This window comes from Sarcophilus harrisii, chromosome 1 (genome assembly GCF_902635505.1).
Source record: "Sarcophilus harrisii chromosome 1, mSarHar1.11, whole genome shotgun sequence".
Classification (NCBI taxonomy): domain Eukaryota; kingdom Metazoa; phylum Chordata; class Mammalia; order Dasyuromorphia; family Dasyuridae; genus Sarcophilus; species Sarcophilus harrisii.
In genome coordinates this window covers 138,822,180-138,846,019 of record NC_045426.1, presented here as the reverse complement: position 1 = coordinate 138,846,019, position 23,840 = coordinate 138,822,180, and the positions used below count along the sequence as shown (strand labels likewise).

The 23,840-nt window shown below is 32.0% G+C and overlaps 1 protein-coding gene across 2 annotated transcripts in view; it reads right to left on the bottom strand.

Annotated features, from left to right (window-relative positions):
* The window catches only part of PARP8 (poly(ADP-ribose) polymerase family member 8), a 221,345-nt gene that overhangs the window by 100,373 nt on the left and 97,132 nt on the right, over positions 1-23,840 (bottom strand). For both annotated transcript variants that reach the window (XM_031964876.1, XM_031964883.1), the window contains one exon: positions 2,431-2,468. In XM_031964876.1, the coding sequence (XP_031820736.1) occupies positions 2,431-2,468 (38 nt within the window). The remainder of the gene's footprint in view (positions 1-2,430; positions 2,469-23,840) is intronic.

The window sequence follows — 23,840 nt, the reverse complement described above, 5'->3', positions numbered from 1 at the left end:
TGAAATTAAAAGGGTTGTACATAAACATAACTAACTCAGCCAAAATTAGAAGGAAAACAGAAAAACAGGAAACTGGAAACGAAACTTTACAGCAATATTCTCTGATAAAGGAATCGTTTCTCAAGTATATAGGGAACATGACCAAATTTATAAAAATAACAGCCATTCTCCAGATGATAGTCAAAAGATCTGAACAGTCAGATTTCAGAAGAAATCAAAATTATCTATAGGCATAAGAAGAAGTGGTCTACAACTCTGAGATACCATTTCACTCCTATCAGAATGGCCAATATGACAAAAAATCTAAAGTGATAAATATTGGAGAGGATATGGACATGAATGCACTGTTGGTAGAAGTGTGAACTGATCCAACCATTCTGCAGAGCAATGGGAAACTATGCCCGAAGGGCAACCAAACCTATATGTACAAAAATATTTATAGCAGCATTTGTGCTGCACATTTGTGGCAGCAAAAAATTGGAAACTGAAGAGATGCCCATGCCTTGGGAATAGCTGAACAACTTGTGGTATACTATTACCCTATAAGAAATAATAAAGGGAATTATAGCAGAAAAACCTGGGGAGATTTAAATAAATTGATGCAAAATGAAGTGAGCAGAAGCAAAAGAACACTATATATAGTAACAATAATATTGCAATAATGATAAACTATAAAATATTTATTTGTTCTGATCCATACAGTGATTCAAGAAAACTCCAAAGGATTTAATGATGAAAAATGCTACCCACTTTTGTATACAAAACTGATGAACTATACACAGAGATTGAAACTTTTTTAATTTTATTTTTCTCAGGTTTTTTTAATAACATGGTTAATAGGTAAATATGTTTTGCATGACTTCATTTGTACAATGGATATATTTCTTGCCTTCTCAATGGGTGGATGAGCAACTAAAGAACATAAAGCATTTAAAACTCAAAATAATGAATGTTAAAAATGTTAATGTTAAAAAGGTATATATAAAAACATATGTATGTGTGCATATTATATGTGTGTGAATTTAGTTGTTTTATTAATAATGTTCATCATTAAAAAATGAATATCAGAGTATTAACTCTCTAGTGAATACGATCGAATACTACTAAATAAATCTTAAATTTATTATATCATAAAAGGAAAGCATATTTCACATTCAATAACACATGTAATTAAAACAAAATGAAGTAATTTATAGATTCTCCCTGGAAGAAAATAAGTGCCATAATCATAAGACATACATGCTTCAGGTTCCTCTATCTGTGATGCTATATTTGAATGTCAATGGGAAAAACTGACACTGTATCAATTTTCATATCTTCATGATTATTATAAAGTAACAAAAATATAGGCAAATTATTGAAGAAATTATTGGTGGAAGATGGTCAAATACAATTCTTCTTTTCTTTATTGAAGGTTAAACTAATCCATGGACTCTGGTTACTCTTTTTTTTATTTCTCCTTGAAAATAAGTCACCATTCAAAGTCAGCAATAAAAAGAATAGTTTGGGGAGGGGAAAAGATCTAGTGGAAATAGGATAATTTCAAAGTAGATTAATAAGAAATAATGATATGGTAAAATAATGACCAAAAAGAGGAATAGAACAAAAAAATACCAGAGATATTTGAGGAGGCAAACACAAAAAGGTCACTGATAGCTAAATATTGAATTACCACATTTCATAATTCACATGAAACATTTTGTTTTTTAGACAGGACTATAAAGAAGCTACAAAAAGATTGATGACCTCTTTATTATGAAAAATATAAATTACTCATATGATCAGAGAATAGAAGAATCATTTTATGTCTAGAGAAAAAGGTCACGCTCCTAATAGAAAACACGTTTCCTTTCCTCCATCTTCTCCCCTCTTTTTTTACATTTTTTTTATTTGTCCACAGCAGAATCTTTTTGCAATAATTCCAATTTTGTCACCATAAACTTATCTTTGTGATCATAAACCAGTGAAATTATGAGGAACAGAATGAGAAATGCTTTTGTAAATGGAGGTAGACTGGAATTTCATAAAGGCCCAAATGATGTTCCAAAACTAGCTTTTAGACCATCTTAGATCATGCTGAGTTATGGACATAATATATTATAATGTAATTGGAAGGTTTCATTTTTTTGCTATAAATGCTCATTTTCATTTGTGAATTACTGGTTCTTATCTGAAACAAGGTCAGGAAAACATTTTTTTAAAAAATCAGTCAAAAATCTAAAATGTATTTACTACAGTTAAGGTAATTATTACCTTAGTTTACCCAATTAACAAAATACTTGAAGCATCTATCTCTTCAGAGTCCTCAAAAGCAGATTTCAGAACATAACAAGCCAAAAAATGTTGATAACATATCCAAAGCCTTCAAAGTAATCCTTTTTAGGCAAGCAAGGGTAGTAAAATTTAATACATAGAAATTTTATACTTTACCTGGATAATCTTCTGATACATGTACTGAATAGGATACACTGGAAGAAACAAAGAAAAGATTGATCAAAATGCTGTGTATTTGAAATGCTTAATTTTTTTCAAAAATCTTATATTATCCTTTCAAAATAGTTAAACATGAGTAAATTGCGCTCAAGAAGTACAGCCTGATATATTTAAACAAAAAAGCTATAACACATTACAGAATTTACAACATTTATCTTTATATGCATACATGTGTTAAAAAATAGTATAGTCAATGACAAATCAGCTACTCAAAATTAACCTATCCTCTACAATGAAAACAATGATACCTTATCACAAGATTAAATGCATTAATTTTAAAAAGTAAAAGCAACATTTCAGACACTGGCCATATCTATTTTATCAAGCACAATTTCTTAACTAGAAAAAAATCCTTAAAACATTTTTGTACTTTTTAAAATTTCAAGCAGTATTTTTGAACATAGTACAGCAAAAAGATCTCTGATTTTATAGACAGAAGCCCTAGGTTCAAATCTTACCTCTAGTGCCTATTAGCTTTGAAATTTAAACAAGACACTAAAGCTCAAATGTAAAATGAAATCATTCACTACATCATTTCTGAGGTCTCTCTAGGTCAAGATCTATAAATCTAAAAACTAATTTCACTTTTTCATTATGTATGTACATTTAATCTTGCAATTAGTGAAACAATATAAATTAATGAAAGAAATAAATGCCCATATTAAGAAAATATATATCCCAGAGAAAAAGTAGTAGTATAATATTTCAGTTAAGTGAAATATAATGACTGTGTATGTTTGCTTGTGTAATTATTAATGTAGATTCTATATTATATCATGCATAATGAATTTGTGATCTCATTAGCATAAAGAACTTCTAGAGGAGTCAGTTTCTTCTCTTAGCGAAAATTAGAGAATGGTATGTGGAAACTGAGATGAAAGGTGACTTGTCCAAAGTAGTTACTCAAACAATAAGTGTCAAGAGATAAGTACTGAATTCAGAACTTCTCCTTCTTACCCCCAAATCCAAGACCAAATTAGCTCTCAATCCATTCATATAAAAAATATTTATAGTAATTTTTTTATAGTAGCAAAGAACTGGAAACTGAGAGGGTTTCCATAAATTGGGGAATGGATAAAAAAGCTATGGTATATGAATGCGATTTAAAAAAAAAAAAAACTACTGTCTATAAAAAATGAAGGAGATGGTTTCAGAGAAACCTGGAAAGACCTGTATAAATGGATGCAAGGTTAAATAACTAGAATAAGGGAAAAATATACAATTAGTAAGGATCAATGTAAAGATAATCAATTTTGGAAGACTTATGAAATCTGAGCAACACAATGACCAACCACAATTCCTAAGAACTCCATAAAACATGACTTCAGAGTACAAACTGAAGTATGCTTTCTTTTCTTTTTCTTTTTTTTTAAGACATGGTTATTGTGGGAACTTCTTTTGTATTGCATCTATATAATAAGTTTTGTGTTTCTTGGCTTCTTGGTGTATGGGGGAAAAGGAAGAAAAGAAGAAGGCAATTTGGAAGTGGAAATATTATTTAATTTTTTCAATAAAAATAAAAATGAACATATTTACTATAATTGGATATATCTGCTGAAGAAGTTAAGCTTTCACTTATTCTCATTAAAACTATTTATTGAATTTTTAAAAGTTTGAAATTTTTAAATTTGACAAAATGCCATGTAAATGCCTTCTTTGGTCACTATGACAACCACTCTTTTCTTCTTCCCTATGATTAATTATTCATTCTCTCAGAAATTAACCCAGACATGGACATTTATCTAGATTATTTTATCTGGCAACCTTTCCATAGTTAGTAGTTTTTTACTCCTCTCCATTAATGTTCTTACCTTCCTAATTCACTTGCTCCCCTCACCTATTTTATTTTCAGTTTAATCTCTATTCATTTTTACATAAACCAGATTCCCCCTCAAGTACAGATGCTAACTGGGTAGAAAAAGCACTCTTTACACTAGCTCAGGCAAGAGATGATAAAAGTCTAGCCTGGCAAGCTGACACACTAAATAAATATGCTTGAGACATTTTAGAGAAAGAATGTGGTAATGGATTGAGTAAAGAATAGAAATCATGGAGAATTGAACAAGAGTAACTAGGACAATAATCTATGGCATCACTATAAAAAATTGGAAATTAGAAGGTAAAGCTGATTTTGATGAGAAATTAATTTAGATGAGGAAAGAACATTCTTTATTAAAGTGAGATGTCCTGAAAAGAACTAGCCCAAGAATTTGGCCAGGTCAAAGGTTGATATGGAAGCAAAAATTTAAATTATTACCATAGGATTAAAGCTATGAGGTAGAGAAGGAAATAATTATCAGAGAATAGATTAAAGGGCCAAGGCACAAGCCATCCAAATCAGGGAACAGGAGGTGAAAGAATTACATGTTTGGTTTTAAACATTTATCACCTCTTCAATAAACATTTTTATTCATATGAACATTATTTCAAATAATCTAATCATACAAATAAGAGTAGCTCCTGTGGGGCATCTCCAAATAATTATATATAGTGTTTTCTAACAGATGATAGAGAGCAATGTGGGTTTGGCTTGGGTCAGGCCAAAGTAGATCTTCTACTCTCCTATTTGGTTATATTATGGAAGTGATCCTAAAGGAAATTCATTAATTAACAGCTTAAAAATGTACATGGGAAAGATTCACATAAAAATACATAGCAAATGATAATGGATAACAGGAATTCTAAACTATGAATAAATCAATGTTTGTAAACAATGTAAAAGTGAGCTTTTTTACAGCTTTTCTTTTTTGGGGGGAGTAGGGGAAGGAAGAAGAAAACAAAGGTATGAGAAGGAAAATGATAAATAATTTGGGGGGGGGAACTCAACATTTATCAACTAATAATTACTTTCTTTAATAAAGAAAATGACCTTCACAATGGGAAGTATGAAACAATCATTTAAAACTCAAGTTAAGAAATATAATAGCATTGTCTTCAATAAAACACAATGACAATAAAACACAGTTTCAAGATACTAGGTTTAAAAGAATATGCAAATTTGAGTACTGAACAGATGCTCTAATTTTAGAAATCTATAAATCAATCTATCAACAAGCATTTTAGTTGCCTGCTATGTGCCAGGCCCTGTGATAAGAACCAGAGATACAAAAAAGAGAAAGATGCCTCATAATCATTGTGTCTCCATTCAGAAAACAATATATAAATAAAAATTAAGGCCTTCAGGTACCTTTCCATTTGAATGTGGGAGACAGCATAAATAAAAAGGTATCTACAAATTACATACAGAATAGATGAAGTAGATCTGCAAAAGTATGAACAATAGAAGTAATTTAGGAAATAAGATGAAGAAGTGCTCCAATTGAAAAAAAAAGTGGAACAAGTTAGATATGTTTCTAACTCTAAGCCAATGATCTTGACTGATTTCTGGCATAATTCCAAACCACATAAATAAAGGTGTAGTCTGTGAACACTTAGAAAGTGGAAATGGTCAGGGAGGACTATGAACAAGTGAATGAGCATGGCTCTATAAAAAACAAAACATACTGTTAAATCCTATTCCCTATTTTGAAGAGGTAACTATCTGGACAGTCAAAATTAAGGGAATTTCATAGACATTGATTTAGAGAGGGTCAAGAAAAAAACTTTAAAGGACTACCCATGGTCATACTGGAAGCAAAAAGAGGGTAGGATAAAAATCAAGCTCTTCTCAATCCAAATTCCGTGTTCTTCCCATGATACTACTCACTCTTAAATGTAGCAAGGCAATTATCTTTTTGTGGAGCAATAGAAAAGATATAGGTTAAATAATGGAACAATTAATTAAGTATACTCAGCAATGCTTGAATGACCAGATCTAAAGAACATTGATGAATGAATTCATATTAATCCAGATACTGAATTCTAGTCAAGTTCTCTAAGGTTTTGCCACAGTCCCTGCTTTGTTTACCACTTTTGGAAGAATGACTTAGATTAAGGGCAAATAGCATACTTATCAAGTTTACAATTAAGATGAATAAACGAAAAGGATTCCAAATGTTAAGTGACGGAATTGGGATCCAAAAAAAATGCACCCTCACTTCAACCTCTGTTCAAGCAGTATCTTTTAAATGAAGACTTTCCTAATTGTTCCACTTTTAGTAACTTCCACTCAAAAACTTCACAATTATTTAGTGTCTATTTATGTATGTGCTAAGTTATGAAATGTTGTCTCCTTTCAAGAATATAAGCTCCTGAAGGGCAAACAAGATCCATTTCATTTTTGCCCTTATATCCTTAGTGCCTAACAGAGGAAATAGCACACAGAAGTTTAATAAATATTAGCTGATTCACGGATTAGGCTGTTTGAACTGAAAATGTGCCAAAATAAGGAAAATCATCATACTATCTGAAGCACTGTCACTTGGAAGAGAGATTAGCCTTGTTCTATTTAGTCCTATGCAGAAAAAGTAAGAACAATGGGAAGAGTTTTGACCTGATGAGTGTCTTTTCCATCATTATGGCTGAGAGAAAAATATGCTGGCATGCAATGAAGAAAAGAATTTCCTTTACACTGGAAGTTTCAAGCAATGGCTTCATGCAAGCTAATCTGTCAAGAATTACAGGAAGCAGAGATCTTTTTCAAGTCTGAGATATTATGATTCTATAATGAGTTTCTAAAATGTCAAAAGAGGTTTTAGTCCAGAAAAATCAAGATCAAGAAATTGTTTCTAAATGGTGCTTAGAGAGGATTAGTACCATTCAGTTCTAGTTCTTAGTCAGGTTAGAAGTAAAAGAGATTTGATGCTACATTATTGTATAGCACACTTCAAGTAAAGCCAGCCTGTGTGAGAAGGGATGAGGAGTGAACCAAAGGAAAAAATTATTCCATGCTCATTTCTACTCCCAATAAAAGGTCTGCAATCTTACAAACAATCAGAATCCTTAAAAAGAGACTTATAAGTCCAAAGAAAGATAGATAAATGATATAGATCAACATAATAAACTAAAAGCTCATAGGCATAATAATCACAATAATGAGACTTTTTAGCTATTATAAGAAAGAAAAATGATCCCATATTTTCTTTTTTCTAATCTTTCTACTCATTTCTATTACATCTTAATACATTCCAGCCCTCAAGTATGGATATGGGAAAGGTTACATACACTCCACAAAAGTGAAATCTTACATGAATGTTATATTATCTGAAGAAATACATTAATTTGTTTTCTTTCTTGTATGATGTCCATTTTAATTATAAAGAATGCTTAATTGAATTCCCTTTTACCACCCTTTCTTCTGTTAATCCCAACCCCAATGCCTATCATAGAGAAAAGTATACCATTTTGGCATTTTGATATCAATTGAATCAGGTGGAATTTCCATGACCAATCAGAATTTCAATCATCATAGCAGATGGGGGAAAGAAAACCTACAAAATGATTCATCAGCTCCTTGTATCACAGCATTTCCTAGGTAATAGAGCAGAAGGAAAATCACCAGGACTGTAAAATCCTAATCAGTTTCACATTGTGCTTTACAGAGTTCCTAGGGAAATAATTCTGTGCAAAGATAGACATGGATGATTTAGCTGTTGGACCTCACAAGTAGAAAAAATAATACAGTTGAAATAGATTTAGAACTAAGGTCACCATTTATTATAAACAGTAAATAGGAAGACGAGTATTTATAATATGGCTAAATACAAGGAGGAGTAAAGAATACTGGAATAAAGAACATTAAGGGGAAAAAATTAAAGAACTATCCATGAATAAATCACTGGGGGAAAGAAACAAAGAAGAAAGCCTTTTTGTTCAGAATGCTTGCATATCCTAAAGTGATTTCATAGACATAATGTTCACAAGAAATATATATTTTTGCAAGTTTCCTTAATTAAATATAAGCATTTCTTAAATATTATATACATTGTGTATTAGTAGATATATACTGGAATTTATTATTCTAATCTCAAAAAATATTCTTTTTTTTAAAGTGATGTCTTAAAATGGCTATAGGAAAATTTCTAACTTCTGGCATCCTTTGCCATAGTACAAAGAAGATGAACTTAGAATAGAAGTTCACAACTATTATTATTATAGTAATTTTACCTGTCATATGAGGGTAGGACTATCTGGCTTTTGAAGTATATTGGGCAGTTCCAAGGAAACCAATAATATCAGAAAAAAAGTCCTTGTAGTCCCAGTGCTGATCTCATCTTATCATATTACCAAAGTGATACTTAGATCCTGAGGTTTTCCACTAGTGAAAAGAACATAAGCACACTGCCACATTAACAAGATCAGTCCTTTACCTAAACTAGCTATTTTCCTCTATCATCATTATCAATGATACTGAATTCAATGACACATTAAAAACAATTCTTAAGAAGAATCAGGGTTTTTATATTCTAGGATACTAGAAGATATCCTGAAACTCATTCATATCTAAATTTCAAAGTTTGCATGAGAGAGGAAAGAAAACTCCATCTGGACAAAATCATGGCTATTAAAAAATATTGAAAAATTGGCAACAGGGTTACCTAACATGTTTATTAAATAGAAAACTAAATCCTCAACACAAATTGATACAATCCTCAGTGATCAGCCAAGAGTTGATCTTACATATCTAACATATTTGTAAATAAAAGAGAAAGTAAGAGATGACTGACAAATAAATTATTTCCAATGTCAAGAGAACATGAGTAATATCCCAAGCACATTCAGCATATCCCTTTGTGATGAACTTAAAAGAAAATAAACAATAGTCCCCACAGAATGGATGAAACCATTAGAGGGATTCAATTTGTTGAGATCCACCCAGTGTTTGACAGAAGGCTTATCTGATTTAGAAACAAGATGTGTTAACTATAGCATTACACACTATGAACACTATTAAGCAATTCTTTACTTCTTTAAATCTCATCTTATATTTCTAAAAAGTAGAAATATTAATATATGAATGACATCCCTCACAGGGTTGTGGCATATATAAGCATTATATGAAGTGTTAGAATAATTCTTGATGATGATTCTTGATGATAATGAAACTATTATTTCTACATGAAAAATGATTCCAGGTTATATTTAGGGATCTCAAAAATACATCTGCTTCTAAAGTAGGAGTGGAAATTCTCCCTCTTACATCATATCATAGCAGCTAGAGAGGGACTCAGATATTCCAACTGAACAAATGTGTGGGAGAAAAGAACTCCCACATGTTCCAAGTCATTTCCAGGAAGTTACAAGATATCCTGAAAGGCAATAGGAAAATAAATAAGTCATTTTTATTAGGGCTATATGGAAAAAGAAATACTTTTCTATTAAGTGATATTATCTAAAATTCCTTGAAAGTAAAATTTATAATCTTCAACATAAGGCTGAAATTACATTTTAGATTTTGTCATTATAATTAGCTCAATTTCAGCCCCTAAGGGTCACACAGTACCTTCCACAGACAATTCATTTTAATTGAAAACTTAGGAGTTCAAGAGTAATTTTGCCTAGCTTTACATTTAAATCTATTTCTAACCAGACCCTACCCACTTTATGTTTGTAGCAAAATTCAGTTTACTATAAATATTTGAGTAATAGAGCACCAGAGGAGTTCATAGTGTCTGTGCACAGATACTAGGAAAGGAAGCTAGGGGGGAAAGCGGACTTTTTCTTGGTAATTTCCTTAAACTAGATCTTCAATGAGATGTTTTCAGAATTCATATCCAACTTGGAAATCTTCCTTTCTACAACTCAGTCCTACTTTGAGATTCAGTATTGTTCTAAAAAGCTACAGTTGATCCAATCTCTCAAAGAAATGTGAGTAATTATCTTAATCATTTTTATTTGATCTCTGAGTATAATCAGGTTTCTTTAGCCTATCCAAACATACTTCTTTTGCTACATCATTACAGCTTGAAGGCTCTTTGCAACACTTAATCTAAGGTCTTTAAGAGTGATTGATTTAATGGGCATAATATGCCTACTTACATAAAATGAAGTGAAACTGAAATAATAAATAACAATACCATTAAAATAGTATTGAGTATTTGACAAAAAAATTGACAAATGGTCCTACGAGGGAAGATGTTTCCAGTAGTGAGACAAGAGGGGCTTTATTCATGGTCTAGAAGATAGATTAAATGAGTAAAACTGGATTGTGTCTGGCCTTCCATGCAAGACAGCCATATATTTTTGGGAACATAAGATTAGATATTTGGAGTGCCTCAGCATTTGTTCACCACACAGATAAAAGTAGATTTCCATGAGAAAACTACACAGCAGGGAAAGCAGGCTATGTGGTGGGGGGAAAAACGTTGCAGGTAGCACAATTTGACCAAAGTTGTAACCTTTGTTCTTTTAATAGTCTGTAAACTCAAGAAAGCCATTTATACTCTAGGTTTCAGTTTCCTCATGTATAAAAAGCTTGTACTAAATGCTCTCTAAAGTTTCATAAGAACACAAAATTTTTATGACATTTCGATATTCACATGCCATTCATGGTTTATGTTATGGATGACAACTGGATTCACATATATGACATTTATTTTCTCATTCATATGCAAGTGTGTGTATACATGCATTTGTGTATGTATGTATACTCCCTAGGATAAATGGGTCTTCTATCTCTCAAATTGATTTTATAGTATTATAATTATTAGAAGCAATAGTGACAATGATAATAATGATGATGGGTTCTGATGACAATGAAAGGAGGTAGCATTTACCAACTGCTTATTGATGCCAGGTACTGTGCTAAATGATTTACATTTATTATTTAATTTGATCCTCACAAAAATTCTGAGTAGTTATTATTATTATCCCCATTTTACAGATAAGGAAGCTAAAGTAAAAATATTAAAAGGACTTACAAAGGTTTACACAGCTAACTATGAAGTCACATTTGAACTAAGTTCTTCTTATCTCTAAGTATACTGCTGTATCAATTGTACTACTTAGTTGCCTACCAAAAAAATACTGGCCATAACAAGGGGTCTTGAATGCTTGAACTTGTCATGTTTCATGACTAGAGTAAGATAAATCTCAAGCCTCAAAATTTTGCCTTGAAAGTTTGATTTAAAAAAAATATCTTATTAGATATTCTTGATCCTGACATCAAATGATGTTTTTTGGTTCTCTCACCTCCTTTTTTTTTTTGGCATAATTCACTTAAAATTAGAACTCTGCGTCTAGTTTAAAAATTACAGAACTTTAAAGAGATGCTTTTTTAAACTTGTCTTTTTAAAAATCATAACAAGGGCTTAGGTTTTGGCTGCAATAAATACCTGAATCACTTTGAACTGATTATCATCACTGGATATGAAAATAATTCTAAATTAGACCAGGATTACAAGAAGAATGAAGCTCCTATTTGGAAAAAACCTTGAGTCATTAATATTACAAAACGGTTAGTTTGGTGTTAATTTCTGAGTGCTCAAAAACATATATGCAGGATACCAATATTTATAAATAGCACTGACAAATCATTTGTAAAATATAGATTACATAAATAGAGGGGGGGAAAGGTAGTAAGCCAAAGAGATCATAAAAAGGGAAAAAGACCCACATTTGTAAAAATATTTGTAGCAGCCCTTTTTGTAGTGGCAAGGAACTGGAAACTGTAGTGCGTGTAAACTAAGTGCATGCCCAACAGTTGGAGAATGGCTAAATAAGTTATGGTATATGAATGTTATGGAATATTATCGTTCTATGAGATACAAACAGCAGGATGATATCTGAAAGGCCTAGACTTAGATCAACTGATGCTAAGTGAAGTGAGTAGAAGCAAGAGAATACTGTATACAGCAACAAGAAGATTATGCAATGATAAATTCTGATGAATATGGCTCTTTTCAACAATGAGGCGATTCAGATGGATTCCAATAACTTGTGACGGAGAGAGCTATCTGCACCCAGAGAGAGGACTGTGGGGACCGAGTGTGGAACACAACATAGTATTTTCACCTTTTTATTGTTTTTGATTGCTTTTTAAAAAATTTTTCCCCTTTATGATCTGATTTTTCTTGTGCAGCATAATAATTATGGAAATATGTAAAGAAGAATTACATATGTTTAACATATTTTGGATTATTTGCTGTTTAGGAGAGAGGTGAGGAGAGGGGAGGGAGAAAAATTTTGGAACACAAGGTTTTGCAAGAGTGAATGTTGAAAACTATGAATATATTTTGAAAATAAAAAGCTAAAAAAAAGGCAAGGCAAAGCTTATCTGAGTGCTGGGAATGATTAAATTTAAACCTCCTGGTGGTTTTTTTTTAAATAAAGCTAAATATTAAGCTAGGTAATGGGTTTATTTTTTGCTAAATTTATTTTATTCAATAGCTCTTACTAAGTTATTATTTAATATGAAAAAAGAGCTTTAGTGATGTCTTTATGGATGTGACAAGTATCTATCACAACAGTTCTACTGAGCCTCGTTAATAAAATATAAAATAATAGTTATCTAAAATTAGCCATTGCCAAGCAACAAATTCCCATTGTTATCAATTGGTTTTTATTATTTTGCCATTTTTAATATGTCTTACTCTTGTTTGCAGTATAAAATTCCTTTCCGCTGGCTTACATGAGCTTTTATTCTTCATAGGTACTGATTTTATTTAGTTTTCTTTCTGTATAAATACAGAATTGGATTTTAGATATATGCATTCTAGCCACAGGTTTTGTTGCTATAAAACTACAGCCCTCAGAGAAAACAGAAGTCAAAGAGAGCAACAGCATTTTGGGAACCTATTCCCCCAAGCTTACTAAACACAGTCATAGTCTTTCACTAATTTTTTTACATTTTAAAGGAAAAAAGGCTCCTACTTGCTATTTCAACCTGGAAAATAAAACTAACAAAAAAAAATGTTATGCAGAAAGCTGGCTCATTTCTGAGGAAGTACGGAAAACTGGCTGATTACAAGTATTTGGTTAACAAATCCAATTAAGTTCTTAGAGAATGAATAATTTAATTTCAAAGATAAAAAAATCAAAATTATTTCATTTTCAATGAGCTTAATTTTTCAGATTGGAAAAAGCATTAAAGTATGAGATTGAAATTTATAATCAGCTAACAACGCTAAACAAAAAACTATGAATCTACATCTAAAAGCATAAATGTCAAATTTAATATCTAACACTACTACAATCAAAAATCTATTTCAAAATATACTCAAGGGATAAAGAACTTATCCCTACAAACATCCCATTTTTAGACTACTTTAAGTGTCAACAGAATTTTGGAAGTCAAAGTATTGCTCCATAAAATAAACAACATAATTTAAATAACATAAGCTATTTTGAATAATAGACAAAAGAGCCTAAAGTTATAAGTATATATAAGCCTATAAAGTTATAAGGGCCACAGAAGAAAGATGAAATCACAGATCTAGACACAGATCCAGAATAGATAAATATATGCATAGATACATACATAGGTATATAGATGAATGGGTAAATAATTGGATGGAAAGGAAGGAGAGAGGGAGAGAAGGGGAGAGAGAGGGAGAGAGGGAGACAAAAAGAGAGGGAGAGAGAGAGGGAGAGAGAGAAGGAGAGGGAAAGAAAGAGAGAGGGAGAGGGAGAGAGAGGGAAGGAGAGAGAGGGAGAAGGGGAGAAGGGGAGAGGGAGAGAGAGGGAGAGGGGGAGAGGGAGAGAGAACGGCCAGCAGCTTTGAAGTTAAGAACTTTATTCAAGTCTTGTCTCTGACATTTAGTGGTTCTGTCACTCTGGGCAAATCATTTACCATTTAGTTCCCTTGAATCCTAGAGTAAATTCTGTATCATCATTAGAAGAGGAAATTTCTCACAAAAGATCTACTTAAACCAATATATCATGTCTGTTGTTTATACACAAAAACACAGCATTTTAATAGAACAGAAGAAAATAAAATATTGTCTTCCTGTGCATCACATACCTCTTTTGTGTCATTAAAATGAAAAACAAAATAAATTATCTATGAAAATTAAAGTTATGCTCCAGTGCTAACAACTGATTTTTTTTTCTACCTGGAATTTTTTCATTGTAATCTACAAGGTTGAAGATGGTGTAACTTAGCAAACATTAATAATGAAAATGTGAAAAGTTCATATCAGTTTATGACTTATTTTCAAAGACAAGGTAAACATAAACCTCCAAAGGTAATCTTTATCATAAGGCTATATCATTTGGTCCACAATGAAGGTAGAGGAATTCTATCATTATTACCTTGTAAAAATACCACCTCAAAGACTCAAAGACCCAAAACTTAGAAAATGTTACATTCAATAGTTTGGAAATGGGATTATTAAAAAAGGAAACAGAGAATGTTTCAAGATCAGAAAATGGCAAATGCTTGACTTATGTTTCGCATAATGTGCAGCATAAACAAATTGCTTGAACCCAATGGTGAAGCTTGTTATAATAATATAATTGGGGACTATGTTTCACAATATAAGTATATTAGAGTGCTACAAGAGAATGGTTCTTTCAGGAGCTCAACAGCTTTAATTCATAAAAGATTTCTTTTTTCTGATATCTGTGGACTCACAAGATATTGTGTTATATATCAGCTCCAGAATATAATCTTTCTTAAAAACTTTCTTTTTCAGGCTGGCCATTTGAAAATGGTTGGAAATCACCAGAGCCAACAATCTTCATGCTCAGATAAGAGTAGGAAAAAAAATCTAATATGGTTCTATGAGGAGTTAAGCCATGGAATGATGTGGAATGACTGTGTTTACATCATTTTCCCCCTATTTCTTCTATTTTAATTAATGAGAAGGTTATGTTCCTTGATGCTCTCTGCATTAGAACAACTCTGGAAGGGTGAAGACTCCAGATGAATATTACTGGCTTCTTGACCTTGGTGCCACAGAAAGATCACAATAGGGAATAATTTTCTTTAAAGAACCAATAAAGTTGTTTCAAGGTTTGATTGCTCCCTACTTCCCTTGCACAATTTCTGGTGGGTACAAGAGTATAAAAATTTCCAACTATAGGGAAGGAAGAACATTTCAACTTGGTGAGATTTCTAAAATCACCACATAATATCCTTGTATTTAGATACATTTCTAAATAGAAACAAGGGCCACAAGCTAAATGTCACTATATCCTAGTTGCATATGTTTGCTATGTTAGGACAAAGGAAATGACATTTTATTAACTGTTCAATGGCTTGCCAGTGTCTCTTGTCTAAACATAGAACTTAGCGTGCGGGTGTTAAATATATCCTTAAAAGGGAAGTACTAATGTGTAAGTTAGAACAGAAGACACACGTTTAAAAAGATGGAGAACTCCAGTCATAAAAGATTATAGAAAGAGGAAGGGGAAATCAGTGCAGGAGATGGGGGTGCGTCTGGAATGACAAGAAGGCCGAACTACCACAGGGTTATTGAGAGGCTATTTTTAGGTAAAAGCCAAAGTGCTCTAATTTTACAGTATGTACTTTAAGTATTTTCAAGGTTAAACTATATTTTGGTCAAAGACTCAACACAATTTTGCAAACCTAATGACATTACCAAGGAAGGAATAACCATAAAATGTTAACTTCACTACAACACCATCATAACTTTTACTAAATACCCACTATTGTATCTTACAGCTTAGAAGCAAAGATTCTAGATCTTAAATTGAAAGGTACCTTTAAAAGTGTACTAAGACAAGACTAGTTCTTAGGCTGGTTCCATGATTGTTATAGGGAAAAGAAGAACAATGAAGCATTTGTAGAACATAAAATTCAATAAAAAACATTTATTTACAATAGGATTAAAAGGACACACCACTAAAAATAGACACTTATCATCTTTTAATTCCCCCACAGTGAATTCTGGGTCAGGCAGACCTCCTTAGGGTAGTAGGAACTCTGCCAAATAAGAGTAACTTCCCAATAGCTGGGGTTTTTGTACCCCCACCCCAGTCCTTGGAACTAATATCACCAGGATAGTTTCCTTACCTCCTCAAAATTCAGAGTTATTATTTTCTGATTTAGTGTTGTAATCTACTCAATTAGACAAGTGTATGTTGAATGAAAATCTGTGTTCATGACAATATTATGTACAGAGAAGGCTATGATTCTTACCCAGGTGAAATTTGAGATAAATACAAGCATGAGGAAAGTAGATAGTAAAAAGCAAAATGAAAATGTACTTAAAACTATATACAATGATATAGTGAGTCTTCTGGAAATAAAACTTCTTTCTAGAGAAGAAAAATATTCTGAAAGAATGGAGACAGATGCCTATCAAGGAAGAACATGATTAAAGGCCCATTTCTCCATATATCCAGTTTAAATCACTTAATCTCTCATTGTTTTATGTAATAGTCCAACAGTTGCCAGAAAAGTGCCAGTCTACATTAGTGGAAAGAATTATCCTCATTTTGCGAGTTTCCCATAACAATTAAATTGAAAATCCAATTGCTATCTCTATGTTATTTTTTTTTTTTTAAAAAAAAGGCCTATCAGTACAAATGTTGTGGTTTTGTAGTTTCATAATTTCCAACTTTTCATGATCATATTTGGCAAAGATACTGCATGGTTTGCCTTTTCCTTCTGAAGTTCATTTTATAGAGAAGGAAACTGAGGCAAATAGGGTTAAGTGACTAAGCCAGGGCCACAAAGACAGGAAGTGTCTGAAGCCATATTTGAACTAGGGAAGATGACCCTTTCTGACAGCTGTCTATCTCTCAGAAGCCACCTAGCTAATGTATCGATACAAATAGCAAAAGAGAAATTTTTTCCCTATTCAGAAACTTTTACCACTTCAAAAAGTAAGAGAAATTTCTGAGTGGGAAAATCTTTATATCATTTTTCTCTCTTTTTTTTTCTATTTAATAGCCTTTTATTTACAGGTTATATGTATGGGTAACTTTACAGCATTAACAATTGCCAAACCTCTTGTTCCAATCCTTCCCCTCCTTCCCCCACTCCCTCCCCCAGATGGCAGGATGACCAGTAAATGTTAAATGTATTAAAATATAAATTAGATACACAATAAGTATACATGACCAAACTGTTATTTTGCTGTACAAAAAGAATCAGACTCTGAAATATTGTACAATTAGCCTGTGAAGGAAATCAAAAATGCAGGTGGGCAAAAATATGGGGATTGGGAATTCAATGTAATGGTTCTTAGTCATCTCCCAGAGTTATTTCGCTGGGTGTAGCTGGTTCAGTTCATTACTGCTCCATTGGAAATGATTTGGTTGATCACATTGCTGAGGATGGCCAGGTCCATCAGAATTGGTCATCATATAGTATTGTTGTTGAAGTATATAGTGATCTCTTGGCCCTGCTTGTTTCACTCAGCATCAGTTCATGTAAGTCTCTCCAGGCCTTTCTAAAATCTTCCTGTTGGTCATTTCTTACAGAACAGTAATATTCCATAATATTCATATACCACAATTTATTCAGCCATTCTCCAACTGATGGGCATCCACTCATTTTCCAGTTTCTAGCCACTACAAAGAGGGCTGCCACAAACATTCTTGCACATACAGGTCCCTTTCCCTTCTTTATGATCTCTTTGGGATATAAGCCCAGTAGTAACACTGCTGGATCAAAGGGTATGCACAGTTTGAAAATCTTTATATCAAATATCACTGACAAAAATCTATCCTAGGGTCAACATACTATGATTTGCACTAATCACAAAAAAGCTGCAACTCAAATTAGATTCATAGATAGTAGTTTATTGATACCTGGGGATATCCCAGAAAGGGAATCAACATGAATATAATACCAAGAGACATTCTCTAATTGTTAAGTGATCAAAGGAAACCAACAGTTTCTGAAAGAAAAATGACAAGTATATACAAATATAAGAAAAACAATTCAACTCACTATTAAGAGAAATATAGATTTAAATAATTTAAGGTTTCACTACAAATCCAGCAAATTGGCAAATGACTTAGAATGGAAATACTCAAATTTTTAAATTTGAAAAAAGTGTATATGTGTAATGAAATAAAGGATGTCATATATTGTATTTTATACACATACACATTAATTAACAGTACATATTCAGAATGTTTTTTCCATTTCTTCAATATTCTTATATATTATGTGCATATTATAATATGAAACATAAAAATATTACATTTCCTGGAATGCAATATATATTTCCCTCTCCAGGGAGAGGGAGGAGACTATTAGAATGGAATTATACATATCTTAATCAGAGGCTGTCATACCTTCAAGAATTTTTTGTAAGTTTCTTGGTTAGATAGGAGGGAGGGTTCCAATTGGAAGGAGGGTGCTATCTCTAGAAATTAATGACATAAAAACAGGAGGTCAATAATGGCTATTTTGAAAATAGAAGTTTAGTGGAGAAAAAGCCTAATACTTAAAGTAAGCTGATAATTCCATTTGATCTAGTCATCATCACATTATTAGGCAGTAATTATAGTGCTATTAAAAAGATTCCTATTTGATCATTAATATTTTGTGACTATTTTGAAAAATTAAAGAAATAAATCTCATTTTAAAGGTCCTACAGCTCTTTGCTCAAAATGATTAACTAGGTAAAAATAATTTAAAATTTTATTATACCTAATTTGTAATGTTTGTGTACATTCTCCCAAACTACATATTCAAAGTTTTTATAAATTTATCTCACTGCCCCTACAAAACTATGCACTATGTAAAGGAAGATTATGTATATTGATCACCTATGTATCGTCTGGCACTTGTGCAAGTTTTGTGCATAGAGGACAATCTAAAACTTTAGCCTGAAATCAAATTTAAAAAAAAAAAGATCTCACAATTTCCAGAAAATTAAAGTGATTCAAAGATATATTAAGGTTACTCGAAGATAACGCAAAAGTTATAGTATTAGATGGGATAATATTTACCAGGTAGCTTCCTATTTCTGGGTATGAACCATTATTGAAAAAAAAAAGATGGCAAAGGAGATCATTGTACATGGCAACAATAAGATTATATGATGATCAATTCTGATGGATGTGACTCTTTTCAATAATGAGATGACTAAGGCCAGTTCCAATGATCGTGTGAAGAGAGCCATTTACTCTCAGAGAGAGGACTGGGGGAACTGAGTATGGATCACAACATAGCATTTTTACTCTTTTTGTTACATGCTTGTATTGTCTTCTTTTTCATTTTTTTTTTCCTTTTTCCTCTAATTTTTCTTGTGCAGCAAGATGATTGTATAAATATGTATACATATATTGGATTTAACATATATTTTAACATATTTATCATACATTGGATTACTTGCCATCTAGGGGAGGAGGTGGAAGAAAAGGGAGGAAATTTGGAATGCAAGGTTTTGCAAGGGTCAATGTTGATAAATTAACCACACATATATTTTGAAAATAAAAAGCTTTAATAAAAAATTCTTTGCATGACAAAAAAAGAAAAAAAGATGACAAGTCTATGTAACAAACATTATTAAGCATCTATGTTGTGCAAAGTAGACTGGGACAAAGATGAAAATGACACAATACATAACCTTAGGAAAATTATTATTTTTTTATTAATTTTTTTTAATTTAATAGCCTTTTATTTACAGGATATATACATGGGTAACTTTACAGCATTAACAATTGCCAAACCTCTTGTTCCAATTTTTCACCTCTTACCCCCCACCCCCCTAAATGGCAGGATGACCAGTAGATGTTAAATATATTAAAATATAACTTAGATACATAATAAGTATACATGACCAAAACATTATTTTGCTGTACCAAAAAGAATCAGACTCTGAATTATTGTACAATTAGCTTGTGAAGGAAATCAAAAATGCAGGTGTGCATAAATATAGGGATTGGGAGTTCAATGTAATGGTTTTTATTCATCTCCCAGAGTTCTTTTTCTGGGTATAGCTAGTTCAGTTCATTACTGCTCCATTAGAAATGATTTGGTTGATCTCGTTGCTGAGGATGGCCTGATCCATCAGAACTGGTCATCATCTAGTATTGTTGTTGAAGTATATAATGATCTCCTGGTCCTGCTCATTTCACTCCGCATCAGTTCGTGTAAGTCTCTCCAGGCCTTTCTGAAATCATCCTGTTGGTCATTTCTTACAGAACAGTAATATTCCATAATTTTCATATACCACAATTTATTCAGACATTCTCCAACTGATGGACATCCATTCAGTTTCAGTTTTAGCCACTACAAAAGGGCTGCCACAAACATTCATGCACATACAGGTCCCTTTCCCTTCTTTATAATCTCTTTGGGATATAATCCCAGTAGTAACACTGCTGGATCAAAGGGTATGCACAGTTTGATAACTTTTTGAGCATAGTTCCAAACTACTCTCCAAAATGGTTGGATTCGTTCACAACTCCACCAACAATGAATCAATGTCCCAGTTTTCCCACATCCCCTCCAACAATCATCATTATTTTTCCTGTCATCTTAGCCAATCTGACAGGTGTGTGTGGTATCTTAGAGTTGTCTTAATTTGCATTTCTCTGATTAATAATGACTTGGAGCATCTTTTCATATGACTAGAAATAGTTTCAATTTCTTCATCTGAGAATTGTCTGTTCATATCCTTTGACCATTTTTCAATTAGAGAATGGCTTGATTTTTTATAAATTAGAGTTAATTCTCTATATATTTTGGAAATGAGGCCTTTATCAGAACCTTTGACTGTAAAAATATTTTCCCAGTTTATTGCTTCCCTTCTAATCTTGTCTGCATTAGTTTTGTTTGTACAAAAACTTTTCAGTTTGGTATAATCAGAAATTTTTCTATTTTGTGATCAGTAATGATCTCTAGTTCTGCTTTGGTCATAAAGACCTTCCCTTCCACAGGTCTGAGAGGGTAAACTATCCTATGTTCCTCTAATTTATTAATAATTTCATTCTTTATGCCTAGGTCATGAACCCATTTTGACCTTATCTTGGTGTACAGCGTTAAGTATGGATCAATGCCTAGTTTCTGCCATATTAGTTTCCAATTTTCCCAGCAATTTTTATCAAACAGTAAATTCTTATCCCAAAAGCTGGGATCTTTGGGTTTGTCAAAGACTAGGTTGCTATATTTGTTGACTGTTTTATCCCTTGAACCCAATCTATTCCACTGATCAACTAATCTATTCCTTAGCCAATACCAAATAGTTTTGGTAACTGCTGCTCTATAATATAATTTTAGATCTGGTACAGCTAAGCCACCTTCATTTGATTTTTTTCATTAATTCCCTTGAAATTCTTGACCTTTTGTTTTCCATATGAACTTTGTTGTTATTTTTTCTAGGTCATTAAAATAGTTTTTGGGAGTCTGATTGGTATAAGCGCTAAATAAATAGATTAGTTTAGGTAATATTGTCATCTTTATTATATTTGTTCGCCCTATCCAAGAGCATTTAATATTTTTCCAATTGGTTAGATCAGACTTAATTTGTGTGAAAAGTGGTCTGTAATTTTGCTCATAAAGTTTCTGATTTTCCCTTGGCAGATAGATTCCTAAATATTTTATATTATCAGTAGTTACTTTAAATGGAATTTCTCTTTGTAACTCTGACTGTTGGATTTTGTTAGTGATATATAAGAATCCTGATGACTTATGTGGGTTTATTTTATAACCAGCAACTTTGCTAAAGTTGTGGATTATTTCTAATAACTTTTTAGCAGAATCTCTGGGATTCTCTAAGTATACCATCATGTCATCGGCAAAGAGTGATAATTTGGCTTCCTCGTTGCCTATTCTTATTCCTTTAATCTCTTTCTCAGCTCTTATTGCTATAGCTAGCGTTTCTAATACAATATTAAATAGTAACGGTGATAGTGGGCAACCTTGTTTCACTCCAGATCTTATTGGGAATGGTTGCAGTTTGTCTCCATTACATATGATGCTTACTGATGGTTTTAAATAGATGCTGCTGATTATTTTAAGGAAAAGTCCATTTATTCCTATACTCTCAAGTGTTTTTAATAGGAATGGATGTTGGATTTTATCAAATGCTTTTCTGCATCTATTGAGGATGATCATATGGTTTTGTTAATTTGGTTATTAACATGGCCAATTATATTGATAGTTTTCCTAATATTGAACCAGCCCTGCATTCCTGGTATAAATCCTACTTGATCATGTGTATTATCTTGGAGATGATTTTCTGTAGTCTTTTTGCTAATATCTTATTTAAGATTTTAGCATCAATATTCATTAGGGAGATTGGTCTATAATTTTCTTTCTCTGTTTTCAGCCTACCTGGTTTAGGTATCAGTACCATGTCTGTGTCATAGAAGAATTTGGTAGGACTCCTTCATTCCCTATTTTATCAAATAATTTATATAGCATTAGGGCCAATTGTTCTTTAAATGTTTGGTAAAATTCACATGTAAATCCATCTGGTCCTGGGGATTTTTCTTAGGGAGTTGTTTAATTGCCTGTTCTATTTCTTTTCTGAAATGGGACTATTCAAACAATATACTTCTTCCTCTGTTAGTCTGGGAAGTCTGTATTTTTGGAGGTAGTCATCCATTTCACTTAGGTTATCAAATTTATTGGCATAAAGTTGAGCAAAATAACTCCTTATTATTTCTCTAATTTCCTCTTCATTGGTGGAAAGTTCTCCCTTTTCATTTTAAGACTACTAATTTCATTTTCCTCCCTCCTTTTCTAATCAGATTTACCAAAGACTTATCTATTTTATTGGCTTTTTCATAGAATCAACTCTTAGTTTTATTAATTAGTTCAATAGTTTTTTTTTTACTTTCAATATTTTTAATTTCTCCTTTTAATTTTAGAATTTCCAATTTAGTATTTGATTGGGGGTTTTTAATTTGGTCTTTTTAGTTGCAAGCCCAATTCATTAATCTTTTCTTTCTCTGTTTTATTCAAGTAAGCCTCTAAGGATATAAATTCCCTCTTATTACCGCTTTGGCTGCATCCCACAAATTTTGGTATGATGTCTCATCATTGTCATTATCTTAGGAGTGAAATTATTAATTGTATCTATAATTTGCTGCTTCACCCAATCATTCTTTAAGATGAGATTGTTTAGTTTCAATTACATTTGGTCTATTTCCCCTAACTTTTTGTTGAATGTAGTTTTTATTGCATCATGATCTGAAAAGAAAGCATTTACTATTTCTGCTTTCTTGCATTTTATTTTGAGGTCTTTATGTCCTAATATATGGTCAATTTTTGAATAGGTTCCATGAACTGCTGAGAAGAAAGTATATTCCCTTCTATCTCCATTCAATTTTCTCCAAGATCCAACATACCTAATTTTTCTAATATTCTATTTACTTCTTTAATTTCTTTCTTATTTGTTTTGTGGTTTGATTTGTCTAATTCTGAGAGTGCAAGGTTGAGATGTCCTACTATTACAGTTTTGTTGTCTGATTTCTTCTTGCAACTCTCTTAACTTCTCCTTTAGGAAGTTGAGTGCCATACCACTTGGTGCATATATGTTTAATATTGATATTGCTTCGTTGTTTATGCTACCCTTTAGCAGGATGTAGTTACC